Source organism: Pantherophis guttatus, chromosome 5 (assembly GCF_059756535.1).
Source record: "Pantherophis guttatus breed Tessera chromosome 5, ASM5975653v1, whole genome shotgun sequence".
In the NCBI taxonomy this organism is placed as follows: Eukaryota; Metazoa; Chordata; class Lepidosauria; order Squamata; family Colubridae; genus Pantherophis; species Pantherophis guttatus.
In genome coordinates this window covers 105,117,668-105,139,362 of record NC_142067.1, presented here as the reverse complement: position 1 = coordinate 105,139,362, position 21,695 = coordinate 105,117,668, and the positions used below count along the sequence as shown (strand labels likewise).

The 21,695-nt window shown below is 39.2% G+C and overlaps 1 protein-coding gene and 1 long non-coding RNA gene across 3 annotated transcripts in view; one reads left to right on the top strand and one right to left on the bottom strand.

The window, feature by feature from the left end:
* The window catches only part of PCCA (propionyl-CoA carboxylase subunit alpha), a 233,271-nt gene extending 229,642 nt beyond the window's left edge, over positions 1-3,629 (bottom strand). The window contains exons 1-2 of one of the 2 annotated variants that reach the window (XM_060686586.2): positions 3,306-3,471; positions 2,806-2,891 (exon numbers count right to left, since the gene is read on the bottom strand). In XM_060686586.2, the coding sequence (XP_060542569.2) occupies positions 2,806-2,856 (51 nt within the window). In that variant the 5' untranslated portion in view covers positions 2,857-2,891; positions 3,306-3,471. Of the gene's footprint in view, positions 1-2,805; positions 2,892-3,305 lie in introns of both variants that reach the window. The other variant, XM_060686585.2, reaches the window with a different exon arrangement.
* LOC148113549 (uncharacterized) overlaps positions 1-21,695 on the top strand; it is a 51,385-nt gene that overhangs the window by 14,176 nt on the left and 15,514 nt on the right. The window contains exons 2-3 of the long non-coding RNA XR_015728284.1: positions 2,727-2,830; positions 18,011-18,130. This is a non-coding gene — a long non-coding RNA (uncharacterized LOC148113549). The remainder of the gene's footprint in view (positions 1-2,726; positions 2,831-18,010; positions 18,131-21,695) is intronic.

Sequence of the window (21,695 nt, the reverse complement as noted above, 5' to 3'; positions counted from 1 at the left end):
GCAAGGGTCCCATGAGGCTTCCTTCCCCAGGAAGACTCTGGCCTGGTTGCCGTCCAGTCTGGTGACTCACGAGGCAGAGGGGCTTCCCGGGCTCACAGGCGGGCACTCCAGTCAGTCAGCGCTCGGATGGGGGGGAACATGGGGCAATCGGAGTAGAGAGGTGCAGGCGGGAAGGGGAGGCCTCCGGCAACGGTCACCATAGCTTTTGGCTGCATGCAAGGAAAGCAGCAGAAGCAGCAGAAGTCTTTCTTTCTTTCTTTCCCCCAAACTCTGCCTCTGCAGCTTCCAAACCCCAGCCAGGGAGCGGCCGCTCTGGGAGTGTGCTTTCCACTCTATGGTGACGGCTGGAGCTGGAGCTGGACCCTGCAGGGAGAGATGGCCCAGGCTATGGCTTCCACATAGCTGCTGGTGGTGGGCGCTGGCAGCATTGGCTACAAGCTCCTCAAAGACCTGGTGCTTACCGGCTTTGCCCACATTGACTTGGTGAGGCCTGGGAGGCACACAAGCAGGTGGGGACAGGCACTCACACAGCTTGGTTCCTTTGAGCTGCTTGCGTTCTACACACACACACACCCCACGGGAGGGGAGGGGCTTGATAGCGGCACGCAAAGGGAGCCTTTCTCTGCCGGACTCCCAGCTGTGAGTGCACAGGCCGCCCGGAGCCTCCTGCACCCCCAAAATAATAAGAACCCCCGCTAATAAGGTCAAGCCCTTATTTTGGGGTTCAAAAGAAAATAAGACCCTGTCTTACTTTCGGTGAAACAGAGTATCCCATTTATTATGCATATACAACCCAAAAAAGTTTCACCTGCAATTTTAAATAGAGGGTTTTTTTTTTCAGTTTTGAAATCTACTATAGTTAGAACATGTATGAGCAATCTGTGGTTGAAAATCAGAGGTAGATTTTTCTTTCTAAAGATATTTTTATGATTATTCTTTTTGCTTTGTTTTCTGTTCTGGAAACAGTCATTTCTAAGGAAATGCCCTGTTTAGCTGAGAATAATATTTCAAGTTGAAGAGAATAAATGTATAAAAATAAACATGTTTTCTTTGTTAATTCCACTTAAGATATTTTAAACAATTTGACAAATTAATGGTACATTTCTTGAGACATAGTCAGGCACTTAGTTCTCTTAAATGTTCAGCTTACATGTGACAATGCTGATATACATTTTCTAGATTTCAATTTACATCATTTTTTGGATCTGGTTAGTTATTATCTATAAGTTATTATCTGTCTTCCTTGAAACTCTTGCAAGTACTTGGTTCTTTGTCAGAATTTAAAATAGGCTGGACAAGGAAGTATTTTTAACAATATAATCAAATATTCTGGATTATTACTTATAATGGTTTTTCCAGGTCCCTTTTTTATTATTATAATTATTCATTACATTACATGATTCATTATAATATACTAGTTCTGTTACATTCAGTTATGTGTTTATTTCATTAGGCTTATAGGCCTCTTTAATTGTGAATTTTGGAGCAGCATACTTCCCACCTTAAATCAATTCAAACAATAAAAACAGATTTCATCAAAATATCATAATCAACATATAAAAAACACTAGAAACAATCAATTCAACCAAAACCAAAATCTTCTATTGCTAGAGGTAACAAATATGCATATTTACTTTCTCTTCTGTTAGTTAATAAAATAATGAAAAAGACCTTCTCATATGCCCTAATTCAAGATTCAACCTTATAAGAAATTAACTTCTCTATTATTTATCTTATAGTAGAAAATTCATTGTATATACTACCCCTCATCAAACACAGTCACTTAGTTTAATTATTGGGCATTTTATGAATATGTTTTCTTCATGTTATTGTTGTAACATGTCTTCAGCATTTGTGAACTATTTTTAACCAATGTGGAATAAAATCAGTCTTTCTGTAAAACCTGGGAAGAATGTGTTTTTCAGTCCAAAGCATATGAGAGCATTTTTTAAAAGGATAAAAATCTTTGTAGAAAATATGAAAGATCAACATATACAGTATCATCAATACTGAAGCAACAATACGTTAGGGCAAATATCAGAATCTGATTAACATAAGATTAACTTTCGCTTTGTGTAAGATAGATCCTGAAAACAATTGAACTGTATTAACCTGTCATTTTAATCCCTTACTTCTATAGAAAACACATCTGGTTAATTAATTATTTAAAGACAAATTTCACCGAGTGAATACAACAAATACTTTAGACCAAGACCATCACTGAGATGTGTTTCTGAAAATCATTTTAGAACCAGTCTGTGCATAAAATATTTAAAACATCAGAAACAGACTTTACAGATTTCAGTGTAGCCAATAAGGAACAAACAGAAGAGAAGTGACTACTGTTCATTAAGAATCCAGTTAAAAATTACAAAGGACAAATTGTATCTGTGGGACCCTGTCTGTTTGGAAGACTGCTCAGACTGTTCCTTGTTCACCTCTACAAAAGGTTTCCTGTCAAAAAAGAAATAGGACGGTTCAGAGCGATATAACATGCAAAGTAGCTTTCCCCAGATCACTTTTGGAATCAACTTGGTTAATGAAATTACGTATGTGTATGTGTATTTATGTGCCAGTGTGTCTGCGCCAACAATAGCAGGGATTTCAGTAATACATGCTGTTAAATAAAGTGTGAGTGAGATTATGCTCATTATGATAGAAATCTAAACTTCCATAACTCTACCTAACCATACTTCTTCTCTTCTGCGTGATTTTATCCGATTCAGCTGCCATGCATCAAGTCCTTTCGTGCATGTTAACACCACAAGAACAGAGGAACAGCTGCGATGTTTAGCCAGCACTAACCTCAAGACCAAGCAGGAAAAACCAGGTACAGACCAGCCTCTCTCCAGCCATTTATTCCACGCACTCCTTCCTCCCTCTGCAGGAACCTGCGCATATACCGGTAGTACCATTCCGTCTTGCGGTCTAATGCAGTTTCAGATCCCATCCACCACACCCAGAACCCCTGACAGGATTGGATTTGTAGTCCCCCAAAAGCCAGACAGTAGCACTTCCAAACCGTCAGGCAAGAGAAGACCCACGCAGACAGACAGGCGTCCCATCTGCTAGAGTCATACGCACGTCAATCCACCCGCTCCCTCCAAGACCGGTCTTGGCGCAGCAAACGCAGCCTTGTCCCAAAAACGTGAGCCGAGGCATCCCGGAGAAGGGCCGGCGCTCCGGTCTCCAAAGCCTTGAAGCTGTTCTGCGGGGAGAAAGCCTGCCGGCTTGCCTGCTCCCACCCCGCTGTGGGCGATACCTCCTAAGTAGAGAGCAGCCAACCACCCCGCTAGCCGCCTCACCGTTGGCGACACGAAGAACCGCTCCAGATGCCTGTATCGCCACTGCTGCCAAACGCTCCCCCGGCACAGAGAGGCCGCCGCCGCCGCCGCCGCCGCCGCCATCATGCTCGGCCGCGATTCTGTCCTCGGTGCATAGGCCGCCCTTTCACCTCGCGCTCCCTCGACCAATCAGACGCGCGCCTTCCCGGCGGCGCCCACAGGCCCACGCCCTGCCCCTTCGGTTCGCGCCTCGCCTGAGGGAGGCGGGGGCGGCGGGGGAGGCCGGTACGCTTTTCTCCCGGAGGAGGTCCGGGCGCGTGGAGGCGGCGGCGACGGCGGCGACCCGCGTAGGGAAAACAGGGCTGGGGCTGCGGTGACCTTGGTCGGTGAGAGGTCACGAGAAGAGCCCTGTCAGTGTACTGTGTAGCTGGACCTAAAATCCTCTGGTAGGGAGTGAAAGCCGTGGAGGGAAACGCTGAGGGATGGAAACGACATTCCCTTCACTTTTGAAACGGGGGGGGGAGGTTAGGAGAAGTCTAGGGACCACGAAGGGACATTGTAGGTGCTTCCTCAGGGGAGGTTTTTAAGAAAAGACTGGACAGCCACCTCTCTTAGATGGTATAGGGCAGGGGTCTCCAATCTTGGCCACTTGAAGACTTGTGGACTTCAACTCCCAGAATTCCTCAGCCAGCTTTGCTTTGCTAAGGAATTCTGGGAGTTGAAGTCCACAAGCCTTCAAGTGGCCAAGATTGGAGACCCCTGGTATAGTGTTTCCTGCTTGAGCAGGGGGTTGGACTAGAACAGGGGTCTATAACTTTAAACACTCAAAAAGAACCATTTGGACCCGTTTCCCACAGAAAATAAAACACCGGGCGCCACAAAACGAGGGCTGAAATCCAGCAGGTTCTAACAGGTTCTAGAGAACCGGTAGTGGAAATTTTGAATAGGTCGGAGAACTGGCAAATACCAGGTCTGGTTGGCCCCAGAGTAGGGTGGGAATGGAGATTTTGCAATATCCTTCCCCTGCCACACCCACCGAGCCACGCCCACAGAACCGGTAGGGAAAAATTTTGAATTTCACCCCTGCACAAAACCGTGCCTGACTATTTCTTGAGCGGCCACAAAACTAGCATATGTAGTTGAATTAAACGTTCTGTTTTCTTCTGAAACTTTTCTTTTCTTGGATTTATCCATGGTTGGCCTACTGGAGGCTGAAAAGCTCAATAATTGCATGCTGGCAGGTGTCACACATTGGTGGTTGTGATGCATATTTTGAGGGACAGGGAGCCGCAGCAGAGGGGTGAAAGAGCCACATGCGGCTCCAGAGCCACAGGTTGCTGACCCTTGGACTAGAAGACCTCCAAGGTCGCTTCCAGCTCTATTTTGATGGATGGAACTGATTGAGATGCTTTCCCTGCTACTCTGTGTGTTGAAAAATCACCTTCCTCCCAATTATGTTGGCTTCTTCATGACCAGATGCCCTTCAAGGAAATTTCTCGGTAAGACTATCAAAAGTCATTGGACGTGTTTAGAGAGTCAGGTTTTTAAACACATTGTGATCCAATACAGCTCTCTGTCAATGGTGCATTGTATAGAATGAAAGTGGCAATTGGTCAGGTTTTTTTTTAAAGGCAGCAATCCTAATGACATACAAGTTTTTTATTATTAATTTGAGTTCCAGGTAATCATCCACTTACAACAGTTCATTTAGTGACCATTCAAAGTTACAACGGCCCTGAAAAAAAGTGACTTACTATTGTTTTTTACACTTACCACCGTTGCATCCCCATGGTCACATGATCAAAATTCAGATGCTTGGCAACTGACTCATATTTATGATAGTTGTAGTGTCCCAGAGTCATGTGAACACCTTTTGTGACTTGACAAACAAAGTCAATAGGGAAGCCAGATTCACTTAACCGTGTTACTCACATAATAACTGGAGTTATTCAGTTAACTATGGCAAAAAAAAGTCATAAAATGGAGCAAAATACACTTAAGAAACGTTTCACTTGGCAACAGATGTTTTGGGCTCAATTGTGGTCGTAAGTTGAGGACTACTTCTATTTATCTATGTGACTTGACTACCATCTCTCATGATTCTGGGGTCTTACAAAGTTAAAAACTTGAAAACAATATAAAAATAACCAAAATTTAACAACAAAAGGTCAATGATTAACAATGATTAAGACCGTAAAAGATCATAATCTACAATCACTGTCCGAAAGAGTACAGCCATTCTGTAGGCTATACACCACTACCAAATTCCCAGGCCAAATGGCAAAGCCATGTCTTTAGGCCCTTCCAGAAAGCCAGTCAGTTGGTTCATGCACACTAAACTGGGAGGGAATTTATTTGGTCTTCTTGTAGAGCCCTTGTGATTTGTAAATCACAGTTTACAATTTAGGGCATTTTGCAAATCCAGCAGAATGTCTTTAAAGCGTGCAAATTTTTGACCAGTATGTCATAAGATGAGTCTTAGAGGCAGTAAAAGCAAATTTCCAAATGTTTCTTCCAGTGCAAATATTAAAAGTTAGAATGCATTCATACTGCAGATGAAGGTGGGCAAATTGAAGAGAATAGAGGTAAACATGGCATGCTTCTTTGGCATGAATAATCATTAAAAACAAAGAGAAAATCAAAGAACATGTGAAAAGTTCAGTGCCTATGCAATCCATAATAAGCAAGAGAAGAAAAGGAAGGGATGAAAACACTGCGCAGCATGTGGATCAAACAACATCAGCAGTACATGCCACTTAGCCTAATGCTGATCGAGGAGAAGACTACAAGGTTGTTTTATGACTTGAAAGAGAAGGTTGGGAAAAGTGCGGCAAGAACATTTTCCTTGCAATTAATGGATGGTTCCTGCATTTCAAGTTTCATGTGAATATGCACAACATGAAAGTGAGTGGAGATATGGGGATGTATTGAGTGCAGAACAAGGATGCAGAAGCCAGAGAGTTCCTGGAAACCCTCGAGATCATTGAGGATGGTGATTATTTGCCCAGAAAATACTTAGTATGGATAAAAAAGCACCTTATGGGAAGAAAATGCCAGACAGAACTTATATCAGCATGAAGACAATGCCAGACTTCAAAACTGTGAAAGATAAGCTGTGATGTTAGGCATCAGTGTCTCTGGTAATCTGAGTCTAAAACTGCTGCTAGTCTATCAGTCCAAGAACCCACAAGCTCTTAAGAACATCTGAAAGCTCACTTCTTGTGTGAAAAGCTAACAAGAAAGCTTGGGTCACCCCTCTCATCTTTGGAGGCTGGTTTTTCATCCCAGAGGTAGAGAGGTATTGCTGTGAGAAAAACATAACGCCCCAGATCATCCACCTTACCCAGAAAATTTCCACCCAAATATGAAGGTTGTCCATCTGTCTCCAAACATTATCTCTCTCCTGCAGCCTATCTGCTATAGCATAATTTATGAGGAAGGAAGGAAGGTCACTACCCAGTGACCTTCTTGGTCCACTTCACTGGACCTCTTCATCAGGAAGGTGGGGAAATGTGGCATATTGGTTCTGGAGAATGAATCAACTCCATCAACTGTCAGGTTTTATTCCAATGCTGTTGCTTATTTAAGGTAAAAACTCTGCTGCGCATGTTTTTTGCACTAGTTTGGATTTGTAGACAAAACAGACTTGCAACAGCCTCTGGTGCAGTAAATGTTTGTAACTACATGACCTGATAATTTAAAAAAATCCAAAAGTGTCACATTTCTATGCATATTTCCTATATTTCACAGAAGACTGTATGTGTTAGAGAAAAATGGTTCATGTGAGATGGAAAGATTTGATTAGCATCTAGCATTACTTTTTAAGGATATAAACATTTCATTAAACTAGGGACAGAACATTCCAGAGAATTCTGGAATATTCTGTTTTTCATCTGTTTGTGCCATTCTGAAAGGGTTCAAGATTTGCTCTGAATCGGTTCCATAGAAGTGGTGTACCAACAAAATGACCTAAACCATCTTTGGAATATCTTACACAATTTCAATTTGAGGACTTATTTTCAGAAACCAGCAAATCACTTCCAGAATGCCATAATTTGGGAGGAGCTCAAATTTAGGAAGCTCTAAAGTCCTCCTGAACATTTTATTCTGGAACCATCAAAATCTGTACATCCTAATTACTGCTGATTGTTAGAAGATTTTTAGTAGCAGGTATATTTATTTAGTTGTTTAAAGAAAATCTCTCCTATTCACTGTCTTTCTATTTTATTGTATCTTCCTTTCTAAGGCAGTATTATTTATTACAAATTGTTTAATACATTCACGCTCAGATCTAGTTTATTTCAGTATTACTGCTCCCATACAGTTTGATAATAAACAGAAACAGACTACAATATATAAACATTATATTTAATCGAAGTGACATTCAGCAGTATTGGGGTGGGGGAATTATATGCCTCAAGGAACCATTGTCCCCCTCATTTGCATTCTGGAATCACCCAAGTATTACATTAAGAACACCTACCTTTTATGACAGAAAATTGCTTAAGAACAATGCTCCAAAAGCCAATTAGATGCAGATTACACCAGTGCTTTAGACACCTCAAGGATAAGATGTGAAAACTCAAAATGTCTCACATGGCTGACCTTGATAAATTTCACCACCTGCCAGATTATTTGCAGTCATACCCACATCTGGATAACCATGCACTAAATGGAAGAGCACTGAGTTGACTGCTAAGGAAAAATAACAAAAGAAAATATCCCATGTATACACAAGCTCTGATCTTTATTTTACACACTGAAAATAAAGTGCTTTTTCCATAGTAAATAGATTTCAGAGTCACTTAAAGGTTAATGCCTGCAATGCAAACAGCAATCAAGCAGTAAGCCACTTTCTCAGCACGTGGTATCCTGAGCTTATGTTATGTCAATATTTTTTAAAGGGCAAGCAGACTGACCCCATGGAATTGTACTCTAGTTATCCTACTATCAAGTCCCATCGAGGGCAAAAATAATAGAAAGGTACATGTAAGCCTAAAAAAAAGAGAAAGGAATAGGAGTATCATTTTCTTAATTTTATTCACTTATCAGTTTTGATTAATGAGAAAAAAATATTTTAAGTGACACACTCTAAACCAATAATCAACCAAGGACAACTCTTCCAATTTTCCAATATATTCTGTACATTTTAATATATAAAGGCATGTATAGAAAATATTGATAGGTAAAGTATATGAGCAGAATAGCAACTTTCCTGAAGTTAATTATGAAACAGGTTATTTCCTGTCAATCCCCTATGTTTCTCCCTTCCATCAAAGTAATTGTTTCTCATCTTCTTATAACTTGTAATTTTATTCCTGAACTATCATTTGGATGCAAGGCATGATTTGAATCTATTCCAAATTAAGCTAGGTTAGCAGGAACTAGATGTTTCCAAACCAGTGAAAAACCATATGATCTTGAAGAGAACAGTAAAATATCTATTACCATAATTCAAGTGAAAAGGAAAAAGTCTGAAATTTAAACCCTGAAGCACTGAGTTATTTTTAGGTTCTCTTTGCTGTATATTATTATAGGCAGATCCTGTATACAGTAATAATTGGCTTCATTCTTGTCTGCAATATCTACACTAACCAAATCATGTGTGAATCTACCACTGAGAAAGCCAACTCCAGAATAAAGGGTTGAGAGTCTAGACAGCCTAGATTTACAGTGTGCCACTGTACTGTGTGCCACTGCAACAAAGCCAGTTCTCCCTGGTTTAGGAGTTACTGACCTGCTACTTCCAAGTTCATGCCTAACAATCAAATGCAGGAGGTTGCCTGGGAGCCTTCTGATTATTTTGAGAAATAAATCTCAAGAACTCAATTCATTTGAAGACATACAGGTAGTCCTTGATTTACAACTATAATTGAGCCCAAAATATCTGTTGTTAAGTGAGACCGTTAACAGCTGTCTCACTTAACAACAGCTCACTTAATGAGTATTGTCCCATTTTATGACCTTTCTTGCCACAGATATTAAATGAGTCGCTGCACTGGCTAAATTAGTAACAAGGTTGCAAAGTGAATCTGTCGTCTTCATTGACTTTGTTTGCCAGAAGGTTACAAGAGGGGCTCACGTGGCCCTAGGACACTGCAACCATCATATGCATATGAATTTTGATCATATGACTGTGGGGATGCTGCATTTTTCGTAAGTGCGAAAAATGGTCATAAGTCACTTCTTTCAGTGCCTTAATTTCAGATGATCACTAAACAATTGTTGTAAGTTAAGGACTACCTATATTTTGAATTACATAAAACTGAACTTTAGACCACAGTTTTATTTTACTGTAGATTACAATCCCTTGTGGGATGACAAACACGTTTTAGGAAATTGTAGGCACCACATCCAGCATTAGAACATGTTCATCCTTCTGAGCCACAGGCCAGTTTTACCACCTTTCCTGTAGAAAGAGTGCTAAGTTCCTTCAGCATATATAGCTGAAGGATTTTTACTCAGCTGTACTGGACTAAAAATGGGTTCAGTGATATCAGACAAAAAAATTATGCAGAGGATAAGTCCAGCTTCATTAGAGAATATGCATGGGGGATACATACATACATAAATATACTTTTTCCATCCCAGCTCATCCATCCCTGCCTTGGCCCATTTTCATTTAACCCCCATGATGTGATATATATATATAAAACTTACATAAACACACACACACACACACACACACACACACACACACACACATATATATATATATATAAAAGTTGGAAAGAAATCAGCTTTGCTCTATATCACGGCAGTAAAATGGAAAAGGGCCAAGGCAGGTATGAATAAACTGGGATGGAAAAAATATTAACAGATCCAAAGGGCATATTTTCATCAGTCCCATGTTGGAAGGTAGGCAGATAATAATGGTGCAAATAATAAAATAAAAATGATGCAATGAAAACTAAATAAACTTTCTGTCCAGTCATGTCCAACTCTAGGGGACAGTGCTTATCTCTGTTTCTTGGTCAAGGGAGCCAGCATTGTCCAAAGACATTTTCTGTGGTCATGTGGCCAGCATGGCTAATATATATACACACTCACATGCACATACTTATCTGTAGTAACTTATATCACCTTACTATATTTATATATTATGTATAAACACTGTGCTATAATATCCTTGAATGAGATCAGAGAATGGAGAACAATTTAAAGGATTAATTTCATCTTCAGAGTTTAAAGACCAATTACTTGTTGAGATTTTTGTTGTAAGAATAATTAAAATCAATATTTTTTATGTAGTCACTTTTAAAAAGCTATTCCCTGGCTGCAAAAGTTTGATTCCAACAATAATACAAACAAAAGAAACAATGGCCTACTAAAGCCATATTTCACAGAAACTCATCCAGTTCAAAATCAATCAGCCAATAAAGAATAATACCACAAATATTCTAAATTTAACTTCTGCTCTTGCTAAATGTTGATTAAACCTGTCTCACCAGATGTGCTGGAACGAATTGTGAGAACCTGGTGTATCTGTTGATAAAGACAGGATAGCAGCCAAATTATTTATCTTTGACTTCTATGTAAAGGCTTGATACATTATACAACAAAATAGTTCAGTACTGACATCAGTTCCTTCCATGTATATAAAACACTGAAGCACAATAGCATTCTCTCTGTTTTCATTTGATCCACAGAGGGCTTTCTGCTTATAGGCCTCATTTTATACATAGGCAGCCACCTGCAGAGCAACATCAAAGGAAGCACCCCACTGTGGCCACGGGAAACTGACTAGGATTATAGAGACAGAGAAAGAGGCTTCAACCAGCATGTCTTAAACCAGCTGGTTTGTAGAGTAAAAGCTTGATGCAGAAGAAAACTGCCTGATCCAAGTCATTTTTCCTCTGTTGCAAAGAAACAGAGGCACTTTATGCATGGAAGGAGCTAATTAAGACAGAAAGGAGGAAAATATTATACCCCAATCTTCCCAACAACCATAGCCCTTATAGTCCACACCATTTTGCTTCCAGTTAGAGCCCCTAAATTCCACTGAAAACAGTAGGAGATGTTAAATTGGCTTAAGCAGAAGCAAGACTGTAGCCAAAGACATAATGTTGCATTGCATAGCAAATTAAAATATTTATTTACATAGTCATAAGCTGCAAATATTTGGGAAAGCACAGAAATTAATGATTTTAAAATCAATTTTATTGTTATTTGCTTTTGCTGTATTATTTAATTATAATATTTCTCTACCAACTTTCTATGAAAATCTTCTAGGTTCAAGTGCTCAATAAACAAAACAATAAAATAACAGTTATGGAACAACATTGAGTAAACTATAATCAACATGGAATAAATAACAGCACTGATTTAGCATTGATAAAAGATAAATTGAAGGATTTTGGTGAGGTGTGCTTAATGGGGATGGGAGAAAGGAAGGAGCAGGCTTGCTGATCTTCATTTACTATTTATTTTATCCAAAGATCACTCTAAGAATATGCCGTCCCTGAGCATTATCTAAAAAAACTTTTTTAGCAAAAGAAAAAAAAATATTGCAGTGGAATAGGGAAGACCAATTACAATGTTTGTCAGTACCAGTAATCCTCAATTTACTATCATCCATTTACTGACCATTTGAAATTACATCAGCGCTGAAAAAAGTGACTTATGACTGGTTTTCACACTTAATAATCGTTGTAGCCTCCCCATGGTCACATGATCAAAATTTAGGTGCTTGGCAACTGGGATGTATTTATGACAGCTGCATTGTCCCTGGGTTCTGTGATCACCATTTGTAACCTTCCCAGCCAGCTTCTGACAAAGTCAGTAGAAGCCAGATTTAGTTAATGACCACATGATTCACTTAACAACTGTGGCAAAAAAGGTCATAAAATGGGGCAAAATTCACTGAACAATTGCCTTGCTTAGCAACAAAAATGTTGGCCTCAATTGTCACAATTCAAAGACTACCTGTATGATGATATAAATACCATCTAATGATTTCCTATACTGCTTGCAAAACCATAATTCACATAAATCTCCTGAAAGCACAGCGTTGGAGATTGGGTGGGTAAAGAAAGTAATGTTGTGTTTCATTGCTCTGGCAATATAGCCTTTCCCAAACATGTTGGAGGAAGGCATCTGGAACCTACCTAACAACTCTGTAATGGATGCACTGTGTTAAAAGAGTTTTCATCTGGAAGAGACCTGGTCTTCTGTGGCCTTAGAAACAATGAGAACTGTATCTAGTATGTACCGTACTTCACAACTAATACTGCTTGGTTCAATTTACCAGCTATGCTTCCCTGCCTGCATTCTGATGGAATTCTATGTCTTATGCTCACCTTTCCTCTCTTGTAATGCCATATATTTAATCAATAGAATTGAGGGAACATGCAAATAGAATCTATGTTGATACCGAACATATTGAGCCATCCATAGTATGTTCTCTTTTAATTAGAAGCAAACTACTTTAGCCAACTCTAATTGTTTAAAATGCATTTGGGTTCATAATATATAGGTTTTTATCATATTATTTAGGCTAATTCCTCACTAGTATATTCTAAAGGCTTTTAATAGTTATTCAGCACTCTTATGCAGGTAGTCCTCAACTTACAGCCACAATTGACCCCAAAATGTATGTTGCTAAGTGAGAAATTTGTTAAGTAAGTTTTGCACCATTTTGACTTTTCTTGCCATGTTTGATAAGTGAATCACTGCAGTTGTTAAATTAGTAATATGGTTGTTGGGGTGTATGGGGTTTTCAGGGAGGGGTAGCATCTTTGGTGTAGGGGCATGTTGTGTCCTTTTAGGGCAGCTTGTTTTAGGGCAGTTTTTAGGGCAGCTCATCCACCTTTGGTCCCCACCTGTCACTCAGCCCTCACCTGTGGCTCCTAGTAGCTATAGCATGCGCAATGGCCACACCCTAGGCAACACACCCTGGTCAAACCAGATTGAGAGTAGCCATTGGGTCATCGACCTTCGGTGAGATAGGGTCTATCCCGAATATGTGAAGACAGATTCTGGCCGATTGAGCGGATGAAACCTACTAGAATAGGATAACAGTCATAAAGGCAGTCTCCGCAAGCGAAGTGGTATGCTAAGAGCAAAGCAAGACATGAAAGATGCCCTAGTCAACCACTGCGCCCAGCCCATCTCCAACTATCTCAACTCTTCTGCTATTGGAGCAAGATGGAATCTGGGAAGAGAGAGTGAAGCTGACTATGCGCACCTCTCCCTCACTTTAATCCAAGTCACATGCAAGTCGACAGCCCCCAATTCACCTGAACCTTCAAAGTCCTGTGGCGATGGGCGAGTGGCAAAGCAGCAGGTGTGGATACACTGGGAGCTGTAGCCACGGATCTGCACACAGGCAGCTCAGGTCTAATGGTCATCTTTTTGCTGACCAAAGCAACAGCTGGATTCAGTGTCTACCTGAGTGACTGAGCAGCCCTCTTTAGGATCGCACTCCTCACCTCCATAGTAAGAGGAAGGGGCTAGAAAACAATGAAACATTGTTGCTTCATAGAACCCTGGCCAATTTACCATGGCTGGAGGGGATCCCATTGGGTGGGCATGGCTTGGTAGGCATGGCAAGGGAAGGATACTGCAAAATCTCCATTCCCACCCCACTCCAGGGGAAGGATATGGCAAAATCCCCATTCCCTCCCCACTCTGGGGCCAGCCAGAGGTGGTAAATGCCAATTCTCTGAACTACTCAAAATTTCCGCTACCGGTTCTCCAAACTGCTCAATATTTCCGCTACCGGTTCTCCAGAACCTGTCAGAACCTGCTGGATTTCACCCCTGGTATGTACACTTCAAGACAACCTCTTAGCAAATCAACCAGAAAGAAGAACAGCCCTGGTCTCCAGAGAGTTTGCAAGATTTAACATCGATATTGCGGCCCTGTGTGAAACTCATCTAGCCAATGAAGGTCAGCTCAGAGAAACAGGAGGTGGTTATACATTCTTCTGGTGTGGATGCAGCAGTAACAAATGCTGTGAATCTGGAGTTGGCTTTGCAGTTAAGAATCATCTTGTCCGCAAATTTACCAATCTTCCCAAGGATGTGAGCAACCGACTCATGACATTGCATCTTCCACTACCAAGAGGAAAACAAGCCACACTGATCAGTGCCTACACACCCACAATAACGAATCCGGATGAAGTAAAGGACAAGTTTTATGTTTTCAGCCATGCTGTCAGATGCCTTCCAGAACAGTTCCTTGGGAGTTAGCCTGAGATACAGGACCGATGGGAAACTGTTCAACCTGTGAAGACTCCAGGCTGTCACCAAGATAAAGGAGACTGTGCTAAGTGACCTCCTCTTTGCTGACGACTGTGCCCTGAATGCTGGATCAAAGCAGGAAATTCAAGCCAGTGTGGACAAATTTGCAGGAGCATGCGACAACTTCGGCCTCCTCATCAACATAAAGAAGACCGAAGTGATGCATCAGCCAGCTCCGAAACCCAACACCAAGAGCCCACCTTCACAGTGCAGGGACAAAATCTGCAAGCAATGGACCAATTTACATACCTTGGCAGCACCCTCTCCTGTGCAGTGACAATTGACACTGAGGTCAACTGCAGAATCGCCAAGGCAAGCTCTGCATTTGGCAGACTACTGACCAATGTGTGGGACCGGTGTGGAATAAGCCTTGCTACAAAGCTCAAAGTCTATTGAGCAGTAGTGCTAACTACCCTGATGTATGCCAATGAGACTTGGACTGTATACCGGAGGCACAGTAGGCAATTGAAACACTTCCACATGACCTGCCTCCATAGAATTCTGAAGATCTGGTGGCAGGACAAGGTGCCAGACATAGAAGTCCTCTCCAGAGCAGGCCTGCCATCAGTTCACACCATGCTGATGAAAGCCCAGACACACTGGGCAGGCCATGTTGCAAGGATGCCAGACTTCCACATCCCCAAACAGCTCCTCTATGGTGAGCTGTCTCAAGGAAAGTGATCACACGGAGGACAAAGGAAGAGACACAAAGACACATTGAAAGCCTCCTTCAAGTCCCTGGATATTGACACCACCTCCTGGGAAACCCTGCCATTGATCAACATGGCACACGCTGATCCACCAAGGCTGCCAGACATCTGAGGACAGAAGAACAACTATAGCACAAGAGAAGTGAGCACTCCACAAAGCCAGAGCTGCAAATGTTGCAACAATGGTGCCCACACATATCTGCCTGACATGTGTCAAAACATTTCGTACCCATATAGGCCTTATCAGACACCTGCGGACAGAACACATCGTGGACAGCCCACAGCCTGTTAGATGGTCCTCTTCGTACATGATGGACCAACATCAACACGGTTGTTAAGTGAATTTCCCCATTGACTTTGCTTGTCAGAAGCAAAAAGTGATCATATGACCTTGAGACACAGCAGCCATCATAAATGTGAGTCAGTTGTCAAGCATCCAAATGTAAATCATGTGACTATGGGGATTCTGCAACAGTCACAAGTTCAAACTGATGTAAGTCGAGGACCACCTGTATTGGAACAAAATAGTTAGGAAACACTATAAATCACTGATTAGGAGATATTATACTGTAGCAATGTATATCAAGCAATTATTTTAATGACAAAGATACCAGTTTTATTGGAATGAACAAAAGCAAGATATACTTTCTAATGAACAGAAAACTACACATTTAACCAAGAAAAGTAGATCCAATGCACTAAAATACATTTAAATATTCACAATTTTTCCAAGAAAAAAAATGGAAAATATATATCCTAAAGAATAACAAGATTAGAGACTGATACTATGCTGATAACAGCATACCTGAAAAAATGCTGGTCATGTAAGCTTGGCGATCGTTACTTAATTTGTTTAAGAAAAAAAGTTCTATTTCTACAGCAGAATACAAATTAGGGTAATTAAGTTGTGAGGGGGTGCTGCATGTTTAAGATGAAAGGTTTTCTTTACAAAAGCTCTAGCTTCACTTCAATTGAGGAATATAAAATCCTCCTTAAACAACATGGCATTTTCCATATTTCAAACTCATCAAAAACCTTGCCAATTTGTGATTTTTTAAAATGTGTAGTAAACTGATTTTTTTTCTTCCCTTAAGACTCTTTCTTCATCCTTTAAACAATTAATACAGATGCAAATGTGTATACAAGTATAGGCAGGAATCAACATTGTAAATTGTTAGTTGGATAATGTGTAATAAAATGCAGAAAGGCTTTTATATTGCATACATCAAAGTGTTTTGAAGAACAATCTAGAGAGTTGCAAGCAAACTGGCAGGAAAAAAAAACATTTGTTGAATTCAACACATTAGGTACACAAAGCTTTGCACCACCTAAATGCAAAACAGCTGCAAGGAACTAACTTTTGTAGTTTAAAAAAAGAATATAGATACCACTTAATTTTCCCATACAAAAGGGAAGGTAACCATTCCTTAAGTTTGGGCATTTGGATAATCTTATTTATGAGGTGGACACTTATCCCAGACCCAGGCTTCCTTCAAGGGAGGTGGGACAATTTCATTTGATTAACACCCAATATTCATGGTCACGATCTCTTCTCCTCAACAAAAAAGCCCAGCAACAAACTGGTGGAGGTAATACACTGAGGCAGAATTTAAACCTTTCATTAAAATGGGACTCTATCTGAAAAAAGTAAAATCCTTTGTGTAATTAATTACCTTGGCTAGAAGATTAATTATTGCTACAAAAATTAAATTGGTTGAAGAAAAGTTTGTGCCTTAGGTGCCTGGTCATGTTGTAATCCCTGTTTAAAGTGCCGAGTGTACTTCCCTGAGAGACGGGACCAGCAACATCTCTCTTGCTAGATCTGATGGGACAAGCTGGTGTAATTGGGGGAGAGGCAATTCCGCAAATAACTTGGTCCCACGCCATGAAGGTCTCTAAAGATCAAAACCACCATTTTGAATTGGACCTGGAAGCAGACTGGCAACCAATGCAGCTTGTGGAGCAGAAGCATACTACATGCTTTTTTTAGAACACACATAACTGCCTGCGCCTCTGCATTTTGCACCAGCTTCCAGATACTCTTCAAGATACATAACATAAATATCTGATTTGAATTACGGTTTGTCAATGCTAATCTGTTGAAATTTAGCTACCCAAGTTCATTTTATTAGTCAATTTAGACTTGAAATGTTAGTTGCAATGGCCTTTAGTGTTTCATTAGCATGTGAAGGAGATTTATTTATTTATTTATATATTATGTTTTTATTTTACCTTCTTTCCAAGCTGTTCAGAGTGATGCATCTTTCTCCTGTCCATGTTATCATTTAATAAAGTTGTATCTAATTACTCTGATTAGTCTGAGAAAGGAACATGGTTTAATATCAGCCACTAGAGTCCATGATAGACAAAATTTTAAATCCACATTCATGACCAAGTTCCATGATCAAGTCCCGTAATCAAGACAGAGCAGGATGAATTCTGAAAATAAAAGCCAACACAATCAATGGGAAACAATATAGTTTGGAGACTTTTCTTCTGAAAAAGCTGTACTGGGGAAACTGTTGAGTTTTTAGACTTATATTTATAAGGAAGACACTAACTTGCTCTATCAGATGTCTATGAATTTATTTTCCCTCCACCATTAATTATAGTTAGTGAAGAAAATAAGTCAATGCAATATTTTTCAGTCTTTTGCCCCATGTGTTAATTATCTATCTATCAAAGAACCATGTTTGTCTTTTACAGGTATTGTGTTGTAATAATTACCCTTGATGTTTACAAACATAGTTAAAAGTTCTGTGATTATTTGCAGAACACTGTTTGGACCCTGTTGATTCAAGGACACCATGCCTAGATTGGCTGGTTGCAATTGGTATGATCTGAAATGTTCTGGCCCCTGAAGTGAGTCAAGAAAATAAGTTTTTAATTTGAGGTAAGTTGGATTTAAGTAATTGAACTCTTTTTTTCCTTGACATGATTTTTTTTCAGATTAACATTGAAAGCTTGGAGCAAAATGGTCTTAATAAAATTATGAAAATGTGAAAGAGCAATTTAATTACCAAGGAAATACCTAAAAACACATTATAGAAACTGGCAAACCTATACTAAATTATTCACTTTTTAAAAAGTAAATATGAAAATATATTTACCTTCTACCTTTTAAGAGATTAAAAGCCTCTTTTATTATATATGTCCCTTCTCCATTCCTACATAAACATATGTAAAAATCCAAAACAGATATAAGCAAAAAATTATTCTGTTAGCTTCTATGGGGTTTTTTCCAAGTTTTTTCTGATTTACACGTTTGTTTTAGCTTTACATAATAGCAGCCAGATAAACTAATAATTAATGTAATTAATTGTTATCAACTTAGAACACCACAAAGTATTACATCAATACTAATAGGCTGAGCTGGTAGATGAGGGAATTTCATATGACTGTTTCTTTGCATAATAGCTCCCTTTTTCAGTGTCCTTAGGAAGCTTACAATGAAAAACATTAGATATAATGAACAAGTTGCACACAAAGCAATCTTCGCCATCAGTAAAAACATCCTCAAATGTGAAGATTGAGTTGATTAATATTTTTAATAGAAGAGGTGGTTATATGGCAGCCATGGTGACCATATTACCTTTTGCCTTCATAGGGATGATGGCAGCCAATATTTCTAAATAACAATTAAATGTTTGAAGTATTTTAGCAGTTATTAAGAAATGCAGGTAAAGATGGTACAGTTAAATGTAGGTCATAAGTTATTGTGTAAGTCACATTCATTTTTAAATCTTTCATTTAAAAAAGTGCTATACTATATGCTATCTAGTTAGATATATTTTACTTCAATATGTGCAAAAATTAAGTTTCATGGTTTTAATTAAAAACAAACAAAAAACTATTGCTGATATTTCATAATTTGAGGTTTAATATTTGAAAAATTACTAATTTAGGAATAAATATTAAATTTAGAATATTAGAGTACAACCCGAAGCCTGGTTAGGCTGTTTCAGTCCCATTTATTTAGATCTCAAGCACTCAAAACAAGAATTTGCTAGAAACTGACAAAACACCCATGAAACTGATGAAAAACAATACAAGCAATTAAAATGTTAGATGGAAGACAAACAGAAAAAGGACATTCAAAGGGTAACAGAATATACAAATATGCAAATGTTAGCTGTCTACAGCCCAGGTGAATTAGAGTGCTTGCTATTAAAAGTGAATATGAAAATAAACATATGAAGCACCTGGAACAATGGCAGCCAGTAGCATATTGTCAGATCTACAATATGGCTATAAAAAAAAGATTTGATAGAACTCAGGGAAATGTAATACTGTACATCAAAGATGATCTACAATAAAATGTCAGATATCTGAAAGAAATAATCATAGCATAGAATCGCTATAAATTAAAATCATTGAAAAGAATGTTATTAAATAATAATACCAGCTAACGGATGAAGCTAACATGAAACACGTATTGCATCCAATGAATATGTTTCAATATTTTTTATAACAGCAAAGGCCAACCTTCTTAGGAACGGGCAAACTTTTGAAGCCAAAGTATGAAGGATGGTGTTCCAGGATATTTTAGGAAGAAGTGATTTCATTGTGCTAGATTACTGGGACAAAGTCACCCAAAGTACAAGGCTGACTACGTTCCTGGCTGTATGTCATACTAAGTCCAAAAGGACTACAGACTGCAACTCCCTTACCAGCTGAAACAACCAAATCACTGACTGGACTTTGGAAGAAAGAAAAAATCAGAGACACTGTGATCAGTCTCAACTAAACTTAATTTCACATACATTATAAACTGTAACATGAACCTTAAAAAAAAAAAGAAATATGTTAAATACTGTTCAGGGATGGAGATTCTGCCAGACTTGCTTCTGATGTCAATCCATCTGAAAATGATTACGATGCTTCAAATGTAGCTGTGATGAAGCCATGATGCTTCAATTCAGATGTATTGGGGCAGGACATGTTGTAGAAATTAGATGAAAAAAAGAAGGTAAAGGGGAGTGAAATTTAGTTTGTGAAGAATTGTGAGCATCAATGCAAGCCTTGTTTCCTGGGGGCTGTGGGAAAGTTAAAAATTGGAAGGTAGATGTCTAAAGCTGCGGGAAAATGCTTGCCAAGCCACTGAAAGATAAGAGTTGAGTAAGTATTTTTCTATTTTGAAGGGAGAGAGCTGTAAAATTTAGAGATGGACTAACTTTCCTGAAAAACATTTTGGGCATATTTACTGTTCTCTTACAACTTGCAGCCACATGGAAACCCTGAATTCTTGCAGTGGCCTGGTACATTCTCACAATTCATTTCTTCATCAAACCAGATTGAAAGCAAATCATAGCATGTTGTGATCTGTGAACACAGTCTCTATGTAGATACCCAGTTACTATCATATCAAGCTATCTATGAAGCCTAAAGTTGCAGATAATAGCTTTGTCCAAATTTAAAATATGATAGAGGAGTACAATACTGGTTGAAATAACAGTACTGTACATCCAAAAACACCAGCATTTAATAGGTAATGAGAAACAGATTTACAGTATAGTGGCAACTAAGTCTATCTGTACCATAGTATAAGTAACAAAACAATAACCAAAGGAAAGTCAGCAACTAGATCAATTCCTCTCTAAGTGGCCAGAGCTATAAACCAAAATATGTGTTTCCTGCTATAATAGGAGATAGTATATTATATAAATATCTATGATTGGGAGGCCATTTGAGCAAATCGTATTTAGTTAAAAACCTTCAAGGTGAACTAAATCGTTCATTTGGCCTCTGATTTGCCTGAATATTTTAACCATGGAAGCTGAATTGAGGGAGGTAACGTTGATTCTCTAAATACTAAAAAAAGTGTATGTAGCATGAATAAATGGCTAATCAGTAAAGGCTGAGGTGCTCCATCAATATTCACATCACTTGACAGGAAATCCCATCCATAGCCATGAGACTAATTATTTTGAAACCTAAGGGAAATGCAGTCCAAATAAGAGAGTGATCTGCAGTTAAGGATCAGTGAGCCAACTAATGACTAGTTAGGAGATCGCTCTAGAATGTTAATCAAAGAGACTTCGGGCTCAGACCTGAAGCACTAGAGTCACACTTTGCAGTGAATGGATGAAGCAATGGTACTTTCTTTGGCAGCAAAATTGGGAATTCTTCTGAGATTACTTCACTTACAATATCACATTTGCAAAACACTGAAACTAGGTTTAGGGTATTCCCCCCCCCCTCCAAAAAAAAACCCCTTATTGGCAAAATTTTCCCTTGCATGTTTCATATTCCTGCCTTTTCATCCTCTCCCAAAACTCTCGTGGGAACAAGGAAATGACCAAATTAATGTCTTTATCCTTAAAACTTACAGAAAATGATATCTAGGTAGGATGCTAAGCATTAACAAATTAACATGGTAGAAGAAAAAGACTACATTTCAGTAGCAATGTACATAATTCTTTCTTTAAGAAGTGTCTGCTGTAGCTTTACATTTTGCT